This window comes from Salvelinus fontinalis, chromosome 11 (genome assembly GCF_029448725.1).
Source record: "Salvelinus fontinalis isolate EN_2023a chromosome 11, ASM2944872v1, whole genome shotgun sequence".
Lineage (NCBI taxonomy): Eukaryota > Metazoa > Chordata > Actinopteri > Salmoniformes > Salmonidae > Salvelinus > Salvelinus fontinalis.
In genome coordinates this window covers 12,159,438-12,177,033 of record NC_074675.1, presented here as the reverse complement: position 1 = coordinate 12,177,033, position 17,596 = coordinate 12,159,438, and the positions used below count along the sequence as shown (strand labels likewise).

The window sequence follows — 17,596 nt, the reverse complement described above, 5'->3', positions numbered from 1 at the left end:
TTGTAGTATTGCTATCCATACTATGTAATGTATTCCCTGTGAATCTGGAGAGGTTTTTTTCCCCCTCATACATTTTTTTGTCATTTAAATCACTTGGATTAATTAGTGTGAATTTACCAGATTTTGACCACTAGATGCTGCTATACCGCCACACTCTTTTATACATTTTTCTGGTCTCTTGTGTTTATTAAATAGATCACAGCAATTCCTTGATTTGGCTCATAATGAAAATAAATCTAGGCTTCATAAGCACTCAATGTTTATTATTAAATTCACTCAATGCTTCTTGTTCTTAATGCTGATGAAGACATGTTGTCTAAAATGTGAATGTCAGCATTATCTGCTCACAGATCAAAATTCACATAAAACGTTGGTAAGTGAACCAAACCAGCATCCGGAAAAAAAGAAGCACTTGAAAAGGTTCTGTATCAACAGGAAATAAAACATTTTATTGATCATTTGTGTATATGAAGTTATATAACAACAGTCAAAAAACTCCACAGAGTGAATCACTACACAAAGTGAAACAAAACTGTAAAACACCTCATCAAAAATGAAGGTATACACAGCAATATACAGTAACTGTCAGCTCGCTGTCACCGCGAGCGATATGGCAGGAAAAACAGCCCAAACAGTTGTACAAGATTACAGAGAAAATGTCAACACAGAAATACTCAAGCAGGCAGTTGATATACACAAAGGCAACTAGGATCTTTCTACCGCATCAGACTCTAATACTTTACATAGCTTTGTCTTGAAAGGTTAGAGTGGCTTTTTGTTGTCGTCATTTTAGAGAATCTTGTATGTTTCTGGTCACACAGTGAGATGTATGGACTTTTCTTGAATAGGATGTGAGGGGTTTTGCTTCCATGATTTAGTAGGGGGGACCAGTAAAAGTAGCATTACATTGCAGCTAGTGGCTTTTCTTGTGGTCCAGTAAGTTACACACCTCACAATCTGATCCTGTATTGCTGCCTCTTACTGTAGTGTCCGCCCCTCAAGAGTTTGACGCTTTCCTTTTCTTTTGTTGAAGCATTTTGATTTCCTTCCCCTTTAAATAGTGATTACAGCCTTTCTTTAGTGATTTAGTCGTACCCCTATGGATCTGCACATTCCATTCAAATACTGAGCCTACGTTTTATCCTTGTTTTATTTAAACAAACGTTTTTTGTCATTCATGATTTAAGGGATGCATGACAAATATGTTAAATGAAAAAAGATATAGTTCAAGAGGGAATGTAATTCATTAGGGCACATACTGCATGTTCAACGTTTCTGGAATGTATTGTTTATCCGGGGAAGGTCTACCCAAAAGGGCATTTAAATAAATACATTAAAACACACACAAATCAACATATTTTTGCAACAATGAAAGAAAAGTACCAACTACTAATCTCACAGTTAATCACCACAAACACACAGTCCATACTGTACATTCATAGTTTTCATTTCAAATATAAAAGTATTTTCAACAGGGTTGTAAACATAACTTATTAATAAAAAATAATCATAATTAGGTATAGTAGATCAGGTTGATACAATGATGGATGAAGTTATCATGACAAGATGTGATACGTTTCGGTAATAATCATGACCATTTCAATATGATAAATAAATTACTTTTTGGAAAATGATGAAAATATGTACATATGTACTTTGAGGGTGAGGGGTCATTTAAATGTTTACGTGTGTGTGTGTGTGTGTGTGTGTGTGTGTGTGTGTGTGTGTGTGTGTGTGTGTGTATGTGTGTCATATTTTGGTATTTCCCAATCCCACTATGTTCTGAAATTTCTGATGCTGAATCTGTGTGGAAGAAAAAACTAACTGTATAGGAGGGAACCCTTAACAGAATGATTTTAGATGTCAGGCTCCAACCACCACAGAATCTATATGTGCTGTGTCCTAACCATCTCACTGGAGAGGAATACGTCTCACTTGATAGGAGTCAACTTTAAATATGATTTTTTTCTCGGGCACACAACCCACACAACACTATGGGATGGACATACAAGTATTGCACAGTGCTCAACGAAATGCTGTGTGAATCCCACCACTCTCGCTATCCCATAAAATGTTCTATAACTCCTGTGTGTAGCCCTGTCAATCAACCAACCAGCCACTGCACAGTTATTAGAACTGACGATGCCACGCACTCTCTCAGCATGTGGAAGGGAAATGGCAGTACAACGTCACTACAGAACAAACTTGTCGCTATTGATAAAGTCTACACCTCTAAGCACGCACGGCAGTCACAGTGATACACAAAGCTGTCTGCAAAGACACCTATGGAATGACAAATAGCTTTTTCATAATAGTGCTATCAACTACACAATAACATTGAAAACATTTAGAAACTACTCCTGAAGCTAGCATCCAGTATATGCATGGAGGTTCCTCCAAGATAAGAGACTTCATGGATTTCATGGATTCAAACATCTTACTTATTCCTCTTATTGGACCCGTAGTAAAGGACATATAAACAAATATTATCACCTATGCAGACCATTAACTTTTACAGTTATTGTTTATGTCCCATTGTTCTCTTGGTGTTGTACTGAGAGCCAACAATAGAAAACTGGCTAACTACGGTTTACTCAACGAAGTGATACAGTATATGGTTGTTGCTTTCATGTACTGTTCCTTTAAGTAAATACCAAGAACCAGTCGGGCTCCTGGACAGAAGCTCCCCTGCGCATTGAGCGTCCTTAAATAAGGCCCGTCAACATAGTGTAAAGAAGTCAACAAGCTATTGCCGGTTAAAAGACATACAGTGCAAAACAGTAGCCGTATAGAAAGTAAGATTGGCAGTATAACATGGCGAGCTCTATTGCCACTGTGAGAAGGCAACGCAAAGCAAAGACTGCTATTTAGGGCACCATGTGCAACCAAATACATTGTTCCCGATAAACCAAAGCTACGACCACTACCTAGTGGGAGTGTGCATGGAGAGAAGGTTAGTATACATGTGTCACCTCCCTGAAAATGGCAGTGTTTAGAAACTCACTTTACTTCCAGTCAATATATAAATGATATACTGACCCATCAAATCACTCACTTCAGCTTTAATCTAGATGAAATAGATTGAAGGCGAGGGGATGTTATCATAAGAGACAGCCCCAAGGTGTTGGTAGATCTCCCCCCCATCCCAGCCTTTAGCAAATATTGGTTAAAAAATCATGCAGTTTACAAAAAAATCAGCTGAATTTATCTAAAGAATAGTCATCTAAAAGCTTAGAGTCAAAACTCATTATTCCATCTATGGAGACCTTGAGACTCCAATGTCCTGAACATAATCAGTTTCCAACAACAAGGCTATTGAAAGTAAATATTGTTCAACAAGCTTAAGGACACAATGGCTACTGCTTGATTCTATTTCATATGGGGTCAGTTTCCGAAGGGGGGGTTGGCGGAATAGTCGTTTGGGTTTAAGAGGACCGGTCTGTAAAAAGTAAATAAATAGATAATTTTATGAAAAGATGTTCTTTCAAATGAGGACCTATTTCACTTAAAAGTAACTGACTGTGTCACAAGGTGATGCCCTGCTTAAGGAAAAGGAAAAAGGCTAACCGGTTTGCATCGATTTGAGAGATCCTCCAGAACATTGTGTTTCAGGCATGTGTATAAAAAGGCGTAGAAGAAACCATGTGCTTGTATACTATCCAGCAGCATATATTTTCCCATGAAACCATAGTAGTTAACGGCCTAGTTTTCTGTGTATTTCAACTTGTCTCTGCAACGGTTCATTAGTAAACATAAAGCCAGACACCGTCCTTTACAGTGTGACTATACTTCCACTAGCATCTTACAGGTTGGAATTGCTTTCTTCTTCCTCTGGAATGCAATAAGGTCAAAATGTTTTATCCTGTAATATATAATATCGTCTCTCCTATATCTGCATTTACATAATTTAAAATAGAACATCTTATTAAAAACATCCAGATATACATAGATTAGGAAACGGGTAACAACATACCAACATAAACTAGAAATCATTTTTGTCTGCAGACTGATATATACAACTGTAGTACAATAAATGTCTTTCAGTCATGCGCTATCTATACAGATCATATTGCTTAAAAGAAGGGGGAATTTGGTTAGGGGGAATCAGGGCGTAGAGATGGACAACATAGTCAGGGGCGGGGACCCAACCTGACAAATAGAAACACAAATCTGAACAACAGGGCCTAGGGGTTTGAAAGAACCATTGACAATTACAAAAGAAGGCGATAAGACAAGTAGTATGGAGTTGGTGGGAAGGATGGCTGTTGGCTGGATTGGTTTGACGGTGGATGGACCCATATATCACTGAGGTATTTACACATACTGGCTAAAGAGCACTATGGGGAAGGTGCTGAAAGGGCCCTGCCTATTTTTTTGTGGAGAGCTGAGCGTCCACCTCCTCCTCCACCTTCAGCACGTGCCACTGGGCGATGGGTCTCCTGGGGTTGGCGAGCATATCCGACCAGTGGCGCAGCTCCGTCCCCGAGCTGTTGAGGCCCACAAAGACCTTGCCGATGGCATCGTTCTTGCCGATCTTGTCATAGTCCAGAACAGTTACAACAACTTGAACTTTCTGTAAGGGGAAAAGTAGGGAGGAAGACATTGGAGGAAATTATGAGTTTGTGGGATACACACACTGTACAGGTAACTAAAGTAATGTACTGGTAACATTTAAAGCTCACAGACTATAGTCATGGAAGTTTTATGATTTGTGTAGTGCTGAGAAGTTTCTTGAGCACTCAGTATTCACCCAAAGTAACAGAGAGTAATAATATTGTCTCAAGTCCCCAGACACCCTACTTCCTCTATTGAGCACAACGATGAAGGCTCTGCTCGGCGACCTAAAGAACAACCTTGGCTAATTTCTCAAATACCAAAAGCAGTACAATTAGAAGACAAGTGGGAGTAACCTCCACTCTGTCAAATGCTCCTGACTAACAGAGTGGCCTATTTGAGTGAAGAGTGAAATTCTCCCTCAAAGAGCCAGTCCTAAGTGTTTATTAACAGTATACACCATTTGAAGACTGGTCCTGAATCTTTCCAGAGCCAAACGCACAACAGATTGTAAGCTTACTCAGAGGTCAACCTTTCAGCCTCAGCATGTGTTTATTCAAAGTGTTTCAGCAATGAGTGGTGATCCGTGTGTCATCTGCTGGAAGGGAATATGAATCGGCACACTAAGATCCACATGAGAGAGGAGCTGCTCTACCTGTGTAGGTGCCGAGTCACTGTTCTCCCAATGCACGTAATGAAACGCTGCACCAAGTCCCTCAGCCTGTCAGTTGGAGTCAAGGGGCTTTTAAAGAGATAGTTGACCCCCTTAAATCACTTTTGAGGTATAACAACGACAGAAACACTTGTATTTGGGTTGTTCTATCCCTTTAAAGAGAAGGACCCTCTGTGGAGGATGGAGCGTACTTAGCAGTATAGGCTTCCTCCACTGTCACCCCTCTGTCTCTCCAATTGGTATGGGATGTTCTGATTGGCATCCTCACAGGCTAGGCGGGGTTAGGCTGCGAATTGAAACGGAGGCACATGGAACCAAACTCGTGGTTTGTGAGCTGTGAAGTGCTAAATCAATTTGAGGCAATTACTTTTTTATGCCTGGCGTTTAGACGCCCGCTCACAGATAATTCCCCCTTGGCCCAATTTGCATGCACTTTATCTTCTTTAATTCTCTGGGCCTAGTAGCTTTAAAGTGCTTTCTCATGAAGTAATTTGTCCTCAAACAGTGCGAGCGCCATACTAATCCGTACTCTATATATATTTCATTGCACTGGATAAAAAACGGTACTGAATTGCACCGTCAACAAGAGTTATTTGAATGTTCAAATGTAATCATACGCCGAAGGCATGTAATCAGTGATGTGCTGAGAATTGCATTACTTCTCACCACTCCCCTGTGCAATTGTCTTGTAAACTTGTGAAATTAAGGCATTTAATGAGAATGCAAATGGGGGGGAATTCCGACCCGAGTTAAGCATGTGTAAATGGAAACATAATTCCCTTTTCATGCACTTTTCTCTCTATGAGTATTCTGACCTTGAACTTAAGCATGAGAACAGCATTTTTTTCACACGCTATTCGTTTGGGGTGGAGACCAACAAAATGAAGGTGTGACGGAGGTGTGTCTACAAATACATTGCATTCTGAACTTGACTTACCTCCCTCATCATTCTACCACCTTTGCGTGTGAAGAAACCATGAATAAGGTGGAGCAAACCTGCCGGTTCCAAGTGGGAAAAGCATGTACTTTCTTTTTTCTGATAGAAATAACAGCATTCTCCATGCACAGTTATTTATAAATTGATTAGAGCTAGGTAAATGAGTAATCCATTTGGAGAAGAGAATTGTAAATACACATAGCAATTGTTTTAGAAGTGGTCAGGGTAGGTAACAACATCTCCACCCCGCTGATCCTCAACACTGGGGCCCCACAAGGGTGCGTTCTCAGCCCTCTCCTGTACTCCCTGTTCACCCATGACTGCGTGGCCATGCACGCCTCCAACTCAATCATCAAGTTTGCAGACGACACTACAGTGGTAGGCTTGATTACCAACAACGACGAGACGGCCTACAGGGAGGAGGTGAGGGCCCTCGGAGTGTGGTGTCAGGATAATAACCTCACACTCAATGTCAACAAAACAAAGGAGATGATTGTGGACTTCAGGAAACAGCAGAGGGAGCAGCCCCCTATCCACATTGATGGGACAGAAGGTGGAAAGTTTAAGTTCCTCGGCGTACACATCACGGACAAACTGAAATGGTCCACCCACACAGACAGCGTGGTGAAGAAGGCGCAGCAGCACCTCTTCAACCTCAGGAGTCTGAAGAAATTCGGCTTGTCACCAAAAACACTCACAAACTTTTACAGATGCACAATCGAGAGCATTCTGTCGGGCTGTATCACCGCCTGGTACGGCAACTGCTCCGCCCACAACCGTAAGGCTCTCCAGAGGGTGGTGCGGTCTGCACAACGCATCACCGGGGGAAAACTACCTGCCCTCCAGGACACCTACACCACCCGATGTCACAGGAAGGCCAAAAAAGATCATCAAGGACAACAACCACCCGAGCCACTGCCTGTTCACCCCGCTATCATACAGAAGGCGAGGTCAGTACAGGTGCATCAAAGCTAGGACCGAGAGACTGAAAAACATCTATCTCAAGGCCATCAGACTGTTCAACAGCCATCACTAACATAGAGTGGCTGCTGCATACCCTACATTACTCATCTATATATACTGTACTCTATACCATCTACTGCATCTTGCCTATGCCGTTCGGCCATCGCTCATTCATATATTTTTATATACATATTCTTATTCATTCCTTTACACTTGTGTGTGTAAGGTAGTAGTTGTGAAATTGTTAGGATAGATTACTTGTTAGATATTACTGCATGGTAGGAACTAGAAGCACAAGCATTTCACTACACTCGCATTAACATCTGCTAACGATGTGTATGTGACAAATAAAATTTGATTTGATTTGAGATGATTTTTCATTATGATCCATGGAGACAAATGTTAAACCAGTCATATGGAATCAAACTAAAAATCATATTGTTAGACCAAGGTGCAGCCTGGTAGGCGTACATTTTACTTTATTTTAAAATGACACCAAAAAACAACAAAACACAAAACTAACGTAAAGCTCTGTAGCGGTAAACAGCAACTATACAAAGACAAGATCCCACAACTGAAGGTGGGAAAAAGGGCTGCCTAAGTATGATCCCCAATCAGAGACAACGATAGACAGCTGCCTCTGATTGGGAACCATACCCGGCCAACAAAGAAATAGACAACCTAGAATGCCCACCCAAATCACACCCTGACCTAACCAAAAAGAGAAATAAAAAGGCTCTCTCAGGTCAGGGCGTGACACATATCGACATGATATGTATTGTATCCCCTTTCCCACAGTGAAGTAAGCTGTAAATAGCTGTGCTGTTAATCTGATTTTATTTGTATGCCCTCATAATTTGCATAGATTCAATTTGGAGATCCAAGCTATAGGCTTGCTGTAGGGCCGAATCTGCCAAATTGCGCTTTAGAATGTTTTAATTATATAACCAGGCTTTTTGCAGTTTTATTTCACAATATGTATTATCGGAAGCCACCGTCCACTATCGGAAGCCACCGTCAGTAATAGCCACATACATTTATAACTGTCACTTAGGTGTTAGTTTCCATAAACTTGTTGCCTACATTTTGAATGATTCCATTCCATTCCGTTTACTTTTCTTTCCTCTGTCATGTCCGTGTAGTTGTTCCTGAGGGTTGCTAGCATTAGTGGATCATATTAGGCTAACATTGTGAAATAATTTGGGACATGTAGCCTACTTGAGTCATTATGGAACTCAGACCACACGTAGCAATCTAAAGGCCTTTCAGGGCTACCCATCCCGGATCCGGGAGCATCCTCATCAAAAAAGCTGACTAGCATAGCCTAGGCTAACGGGACAGGGTTATTAAGCCTGGTGCATGGTTCACGATGACTGGACCGTTGTCATACAGTTCCATGATTAATGAGGATCAGGGTAGATTTCTAGGACTACTGTTCAACCCCTATAGTACACCTATTTTCACCTTCAAATATTTAAAGGAATGAACTTGAGTATCTCAACTTTCATGTTGAATCAAATCACTATATTTTGTGTGTAAACGCGCTCCAAACCTGTAAAAAATGATTCATACATACTTTCCTAACCATAAATTTTGCTTAAATAATCTACAAAATCAGAGTATTTTTTTAATCTACCAGTTAGTGCTGAAACTGAGACGAATATGCATGTATATACAGTAGATAGATGGCTTTCTTTCATTGATCCCTATATTCTGAACCCGTTCCTTCGATGTATTTTAGTCTGTCGACAAAATAGAAATTTAAGGTACACTAATGCATTACGCGCCTGCATTAGGTAAGCCTGAATACCAACTACTGAGAAGTGCATAGGAAAGGCGTACATTTACTAAGTCTGAATCGGGCCCATGATGAATAAAGCCTGAGCCTGATTATCCGGTACAGGCCAAAGAGCACACATTCACATGCTAATTTTAAGCCACCAAATCACTCTTAGTAGCCACAAGCTTTGAACACAATCTCCTTGTCATTTGTCTCGGTGTTGGCTCTAAGTCTTATTTGAAGTATCCTTTAAAAAAACTTGACTTGGTGGTTTATGACTGAGCTCATTTAGATCTAGTCTTAATGCTTCAACAACATGGGGAACTCCCAAGATGTGCATGGGGATGTACAACACCATTACCTGGATTTGTTCGAATGGCACTTCAAAGCTGAAGGACTCGTTGTAGTAAGGGTTGAGGGTGTTCTTCTTGATTGTCGTCTTCTTCTTCTTCAGCCTCTTCCCGTTCTGCATCAGGTGGATCTTCACGTAGGGATCTGAGGAAAGAAGAGAGGGCCAGGTTAGAACCTACTGCCACAAGGCATATACACCCTCCCTTTCTAGTGTATATACACTCATATGTTTTAGTCACACCTTGTCTGTCCCTTTATTTGGATATATCAACAGGGAGATGAATCACACAGTCTGATAATATTCACCGTACTTACAAACCCATTTCAAATCATATGCAAGAGAAACAGAGTTGTGCACAATTTCTATAAATAGAATTTCGCTGCTTTTTCATGTGGCTCATGTTTTCGCCACTTTCACTGGAGGGCCTCATTTCCGTTCTCCAGTAATGACGACTGAAGCCTCTACAGAGTAGGCCTGCTGTGGCCGGCCCTGTGGCTCCCCTCTCTCTGGTAATCAGGTCAAAAGGACCAGTAAAAGACACAGACTCACCCATCAGCCGTCCTGCTTCATCATTGGCAATCAAGACGTTGGACTAGCATGGCTAGCAATCCTGCTTTTTTTTTTACTCCTTTCGGAATGCTAATGACAAGCGGGAAGTGGAGGGGGGAGAGGACGGTGTGGAGTGGCACCCTGTTTGAGACAAGACACTTGAGTTTTGGAGAGCTAATGAGCCTTGGTAATGGACTGCCATTGAAACCAATTCGAGCTAGATAGCAGACAGACTTATCTTAATGAAAACAGGTCACGCCATTTATCTTTGAAGATGAGACAGCGTTGTTGGTTCTAGGATCAACAAACACAAATAAATAGGATAGGATAGGATATGGCATGGTAATTGGGCTAAACGACCAATCACATTAAGGGAAGGGGTGGCAGTTACAATTGAGCACCAGCATGGTAATGCGCCAATGAAGCAAGGCATCAGTATCAATCCTCATAAGGAACATCTGTGGAATTCCTAGCAATGGCAAACATTTTGAAAGCAATGGTAAACATCTGTTATCCAACTTAGAGGGAAAGGAGGATACCTTGTCAGTTGTCCAACTGAATGTATTCAACTGAAATGTGTCTTCCGCATTTAACCCAGCCCCTCTGAATCAGAGAGGTGCGGGGGGCTGCCATAATTGACATCCATGTCTTCAGTGCCCGGGGAACAGTGGGTTAACTGCCTTGCTCAGGGGAAGAACAACAGATTTTTATCTGGGATTCAATCCAGCAACCTTACGCCCAACGCTCTTACCACTAGGCTAGGCTACCTGTGAATTTTCAGACTTGATTTGCCTTAATGAAAAATGTATCAACCCCTACAAGAATGTAGATGAATTATAATTCACATAATAATTGACATTTCCTGTTGCTGCAGGCATATTTTCCTGCTGTAGAAAACTATCTCAAATGAAGACCCTACATCTGTAAGAGCTGATTGGTCACTGGCAGGTTCATCCCATAGCTGTGTGCGCAGTGTACATTGAGAGACAGAGAAAAAGAGAAGCAGGGCAGAGAGAAAGAAAGGCAATGGACAGAGGGAAAGAGAGAAAAAGAAAGGACGTTGACAAAGAGTGACAGCGAGAAAGACAGAGAGAACTGCGTGAACGAAGAGAGAGTGAGTGGACAGTATGGAGAGAACAGCTCGAACAAAAAGAGAGAAAGAGAGACAGAGAAAGAGAGAGAGAAAGGGAATGCAACCTCGAGAGCGGGTGTCCATTGTGACGTTTATTACTCTCCTGCGGTGCGGTGAGGGCTGTGCGAAGATAAAAGAGACAGTGGATGAGAGGTGTGTGTTAGTGAATAGGCCCAGCAGTATCTAAATGGGAATCTTCTCCAGTGTCGGACTGTGAGCATCACACGGCCGTATCACCACTTTCTATCAGACTCTTCCATCAACAACCCCTTTATAGTTTTTTTCTCTTTCTTTTTTGTTGTGTGCAGTGAATTCTCTTCAGCTGAGTTCCCTTCTTTATAGGTTCTACTAATGTCCCTGTAGGAAACTAAAGATGTGTCATGAGAGAGCCGATTACAAACAATCAGACTTCTACACCTTTGCTGTTGACGCTGATAGGAAGCTTTTCAAATAGATAATGATTGGAGGTTAATGGAGGGAAGTTTGTGGACGAACTAAGTATGGTCCCCAAGGTATCTGTGGAGGTTAGACTCAATCCCCTTGGTTGGAACTGTCACAGCAGACTGATAACAGAGGCTACATCAGATCCTGATCCATGGCTGTGACAGCTGTAGCTCACACAGGCATTCACACACGTACGCAATTCCGTTTAATGGCTAAGTATTTCTTCATCCCTGCTCCCGATCATCAGTTGCAACAGTCTTGAACCTGCGCAGAAATCTTTTATCTCTGTATAAAAAAAAGACCTCACATTCACAACCGAATAAACACATTCCAACTGCTACCTCTGTCTCATCTTGACCATCCACTCAGGCCTGAGCCTGAATGACCAGCACTGGATAAATGAATCCCGCTATCCTCAGACTGAGGCTGAATATACACAGCAACAACATCCAGACAGGGTTATCACAGGTAACCTATCCCTCCACCGTCAGAAAAACACCTGTGGTGTCCTGTGGCTTTCAGCCCTATTCTACCCAGACTCTTCTTATCTCACCGCCAGGATTATTGGGTTTTGGGCGGGCGACGCACCACAACTCATATCCGGCTCATTTCGGCGTCTCGTCCCAGACAGCTCTAATCTCTGCCCATTTTGTGGATGAGTGGCCGCGGCAGCTGATGTGATGCGCCTGTCGCAAATAGAGAGAGAGGGAGAGAGAGAGAGAAAGAGCGCGTTCACCATTCCTTGTGTCTGTCTACACTTTAGTATACGGAGGCAGATCCTTGCTGCAAGCGTGACAGTCATTCATCTGGATCACTGGCAATGGGCCGGGTTATAATGAAAATATGTTGTGCCCATTTATAAAGAGTCCCCCTCCTTTCCCAGTGAACAGGAAGCAGCAGGTGTGTGAAGAAGTGGCTAACGGGGAGGACATGAGCGACGTCGGCTGCAGGTGTTTGTGGAGAAGACGATGCAGGCACCTGTCCCATGCGATCTGTCAGAGCAGCAGCCATAACAGGACCTTTTCTATCCCAGCTGGCTCTGTGTCAAACAGATGACGGAGGACTTTTTAACATGACAGTGTGTACATCCAAAACAAACACATTATATTCATTCCCTACTGTTACGAGCCTATTTCAGCGTTACTGTGTGTTCCCCTGTCGGTTTCAACAGAATCGCTTAGATCTAGGCTTTAAGCTTGTCGATAACTAGACATTGCTGTATATTTCGAATCATAGGCCTAAGTGAAAGAGAATAGCTATCAATGCCAATCATAATTAGTCTACTGAGCGTGTGAAGACCAAACGGTAAAAACAGAAAGCTACTAGTAAACATGCACGTTGGCTGCTTACTCGAGTGTGCTGTGTGTTGGCTTGCGGGGGCTGTGTACGAGATGTTGAACGTCAACACAAGCAGGTTAAATATAGCTCAGCTGTCATCTTAGTTTCCCTCCCGTCGTTCTGGATGGGCCATGGAGGAAGGGCAGGCAGGGCCCCACTGTCATCTCGGTTTTACACACTTGGAGTTGACATGAATCATTCACATGCAACTAAGCTACGTCGCACACACCACAGACACACACAGAGCACGGAAAAACCCACACGTGCCGCGCATGTGCATGCACACACACACACACACACACACACACACACACACACACACACACACACACACACACACACACACACACACACAGGAACAAACGCACACATACACACTTCCAAACTTCTGCATTTCCCTAATCACCACCAAATTGGTTTTCCATTCGTTCATCATTATAATAACACCTGGCCTCATTGCTTTCCACACCATGGCAGTGTAAATGACTGGAGTGGGGCTGCGAACCTGGAGCTCCCTTAAACAGCCGGGCAGTATGCATGAGAAACAAAACAAATAATATGGTCTCCAGCCGAGAGGCTTGATGGCATGCTGTGTGGTGAGGTGTGGGAGCACTGGGTGAGGGCAGTGAAGGTTCATTAATACTACAGGACTGGTTGATGTGATAACCTCCTCACTGAGGAGGTCCATTACCCTGTTATGAACAGCCTCACTATCCCCTGTGAAAGAGAGAGAGAGTGGAGAGAGAGGTAGAGTGAGAGAGAGAGAGAGAGAGAGGTGGAGAGAGAGAGAGAGAGAGAGAGAGATGGAGAGAGAAAGAGAAAGAGAGAAAGAGATTGACGTAGAGAGGGAGAGAGGTGGCACAGTGCAGACAGTACATTCATTATCTTAACACGCATGTACTCATCCTCCAGTAACATCCACTGTGCTTCTGTATGTAACACACTGATACTATTCTATAGCACTGTATTATTTACCACAAATGATTTGATTGGCTCTTGATAGTGCCTGTGGCTTTATACACTTCACTGTACGTAGGTTGTCAGCATTGGCGCTGAGTTCTCTTTATATGCTTCTACTCACCTTTTATGTGAGGGGACATGTGTCTATGTGCCCCGCAAACATACTTCACCCATAGAAATAGGCCGTTATCACATTGCTGCACACAGCCAGTGAAGAGCCCTGCGGCCTTGAGAAGTGACAACTACAGTTGAAGTCAGAAGTTTCATACACCGTAGCCAAATACATACTCAGTTTTTCACAATTCCTGACATTTAAATCAGAGTAAAAATTCCCTGTCTTAGGTCAGTTAGGATCACCACTTTATTTTAAGACTGAAATGTCAGAATAATAGTGGCGATAATGATTTATTTCAGCTTATATTTCTTTCATCACATTCCTAGTGGGTCAGAAGTTTACATACACTCAATTAGTATTCGGTAGCATTGCCTTTAAATGGTTTAACTTGGGTCAAATGTTTCGGGTAGCCTTCCACAAGCTTCCCACAATAAGTTGTGTGAATTATGGCCCATTCTCCTGACAGAGTCAGGTTTGTAGGTCTCCTTGCTCGCACACACTTTTTCAGATCTGCCCACAAATTTTCTATAGGATTGAGGTCGGGGCGTTGCAATGGCCACTCCCAAAACCTTGACTTTGTTGTCCTTAAGCCATTTTGCCACAACTTTGGAAGTATGCTTGGGGTCATTGTCCATTTGGAAGACCCATTCGCGAAAAATTACTTGTGTCATGCACAAAGTAGATGTCCTAACCGACTTGCCAAAACTATAGTTTGTTTTCAAGAAATTTGTGGAGTGGTTAGAAAATGAGTTTTAATGACTCCAACCTAAGTGTATGTAAACTTCCGGCTTCAACTGTATTTTAATTCCACGGGTACTGGAGCTCTCTCCTGTGGTGAGTCATACTAGTGAGAGTTGTTCCATTGTCACAATATATACTGTACTTAAATATAGGAACTCACCCTTTGTCTATAAGGTACATTTTCAGCAAGGATTATGAGAAAGACACAAGTATCTTGCCTTCGATGGGTTGTATGGTATATACTGTATTATAAGAGTCCCTCCAGGGGTATAGTTCTGTTATGAGGTTGTTGACAAAAAATAAACCTTCCACTATGATTCAGGAGTGGCTCAGCTGAGAACTTTTAACAATGATTAGATTAGATGCTCTTTTTAAACAAGTTTTGCTGCACAGCATGATACAGCGATTCTGGCTGTTACGATTATTTGGGGCAATCAGAAGAATTATGAATAATTATACATATTTTAATGAAAATAGCGGTGTCTCGTTTGCTGAGCAGTAATTATGCTCGATAAACAGGACAGCAGTGGAGAAAAGGACCAATCTAAGACCATCAATTACTTGTCCTCCTCCTCTAGTTCTGGCTGTGTCACGACGTGAGACAGTCACTAATTATTGTTATTATATACACGCGTGTTATTTGATCTATCTGCCAGGCTTTGACGTCTATTCTCCTGGCAAAAAGACACTTCTGGAGAAGTTGACTCTTCAAACAATGGTCTAATTGAGATATAGTACTCTGCGATATCTTGTTAGATAAACTAAATTGGAACACAATTTTGTTAGCTACAGGGGTCCAAAACAATATTTTCTGCCCTAAAGCGTGTATGCTTGTTTGGTATTTGTTTATTTGGTTAGTCAAACCCAGAGGCGGAGCGAGGGAGAGATACCAGACTATTGGCTCCTTTCAAAAGAAATGACAATGCTCTCTTTCAAAACTGGAACAAAACAAGCCAAGCACAAGCTGTTCTTCAATTACATTTTCTGATAACATTTAAAAAAGGTAAAATTGCCGTCATTGTGTTCAGCTTCACTACCTTGTTCATTGTTCGGTTGACATCAAAAACATGAGCGTCGAAATAAGCTGTGCGAGTGAAACAAGACGCCTGTTATCTAGCCTACTGTTTGGGACTTCAATAGGTAACATGAAAGTCGAACAATAGCTCCTATAATTCTCATTCCAGTAAAAACCCAGGTGAGAGTGTTAAGTACTTTACCAGTTGGATAGATTGGATAGACAATGATGTGCCAATATGATTCTCAATAGGGTCTTGGGATGGCTAGAAGCCATTGGCTAGAAATGATGTTATCCCCTTACAGATTTTATGATACAGTATGCTCATTTGAGTATACAATGAGAGACATATCCATGCACACACTGACTGACACACTCTGACACACGCAACACACACACTAACACAGACCCACCTACAACAGTGTGGCCAGTCTAATGTGCTATTAAAATGGAAATCATAGTTCGGAGCCTGAATCCAATGGCAACTGAGATGAAAACATGCTATTACCATACGTTAATAATTCAACCAGAAATCCCCAGACTTGGCTCCACTTTGACCTTTTAAACACACTAGATAAACCATGCACCAATTACACTTGGCATATTGCATGTCAAGCCCAGCCAACCTTACTAACCACTTTCCTTCGGAATAAGTTTCCCACAGTAACTGCCTGGCCTTCAAACCGCCTCCCTTCTATTACCTCATCAGCTTGATTGACAGCTTAGGATGTGGCCAATCCCATGATGCAAATGGCGACAGATGAGAGCTAATGCTACGAGTGGAAATGCAAGCGGGGAGGCATGGGTTCTGGCTAATGGCTACCAGGCACACTACTCTGACAGATGACGGAAGTTCCTGGGCTAGTGTGAGGTAGCGGTTCTGTTAGGCAAGTCGGGCACTGATGGCCTGCTAGGCTGTGAGTCACGGGGAGGGAAAATGGACTAGATGCATGGTAACTACCGCCTGGAGAGGTTTAAGGTGAGGAGGAAGGACAGGGAGGAAGAGGAGGATAGGGGATTAGAAATGGTTCAAGGAATGGATAGGAGAGAGCCAGGGAGAAGGGAGGGGAGGGGTGGACCCAGCTGTGGAAGGGGGGATTTGGGGGCTGGGGCTCTTTGTGGGGTGGAGTGATGAATGGTTCAGGTGGGCTCCTATTTCCTAGCTCCTGAATGGCCCATATCACCAGGACCATACAGGAAATGTACACAGCTGGCTCTGCTTTCTAGAAGAAGCCCGCGCACACATAGCCCTCCTTCCCAGAGGAAAGGTTTAGAAAATGTGATTTCTTTGCTTATCTCTGAGCCGTGCAGCAGCGAAAACTTTCTCCTGTCCACTTTCTCCTGTCCACCTTTCTGTGTAGAACAGTATTGGTGGTGTGATGGCGTGATGTTCCGAGGGGAGCATCATGGGAGAGTGTCTGGTATCCATCATGGTGTTCTCTGGCCCTCAGGGAGAGTTCTGCCCCATGCTCACTGATGGATGGGAAGCTGCTCAACACTAGATGGATTACTCTCTGCAGTACACACACACCTGCACATGCTCAGGAGTGTGTGCCATGTGTTGTGTGTGTGTGTTTGTGTGTGTGTGCGTGGAATGCGTGGTCATTATCGCAAATGGAACATTCTGTTAACATGGCGTCAGGCTTGCTTTTCAGAGTTGGTCAATTCATTAGAAATGTGTCTATCTATGAGCCTCTACAGGTGCATTAGTGAACCAAAGCTTTACTTCAGTGTAGTCCCTATGGGATCTCCTGCCAACATAAAGCAGGGTGTTCATTAGTGCCCACTGCCATCATTACTGTCCATGTGTATTTTCTCCCACGCAACAGCAGGTCTGCACAGTGGAGCCCAGTAACCACCACCCACACCCCTGATCCCTGGAGTACCTGGGTCTAACCACATGTTCTGTTGGCATCACATTGGCATTGTTCTGGAGAACAAAATGCAGTTTCTATTGCTGTCCACATTTTGGAGGTAAAGTTTAGACATGCATTAATCACTTCAGATGCTATCTGTTATCTCCTGACAATATAATGGTGGGCA

The 17,596-nt window shown here is 42.7% G+C and overlaps 1 protein-coding gene across 6 annotated transcripts in view; it reads right to left on the bottom strand.

Moving 5' to 3' along the window:
- Nucleotides 1-421: 421 nt before the first annotated feature.
- LOC129865047 (synaptotagmin-1-like) overlaps nucleotides 422-17,596 on the bottom strand; it is a 221,717-nt gene continuing 204,542 nt past the window's right edge. For all 6 annotated transcript variants that reach the window (XM_055937473.1, XM_055937475.1, XM_055937474.1 and 3 more), the window contains 2 exons: nucleotides 9,269-9,402; nucleotides 422-4,573 (listed from right to left, as the gene is read on the bottom strand). In XM_055937473.1, the coding sequence (XP_055793448.1) occupies nucleotides 4,367-4,573; nucleotides 9,269-9,402 (341 nt within the window). In that variant the 3' untranslated portion in view covers nucleotides 422-4,366. The remainder of the gene's footprint in view (nucleotides 4,574-9,268; nucleotides 9,403-17,596) is intronic.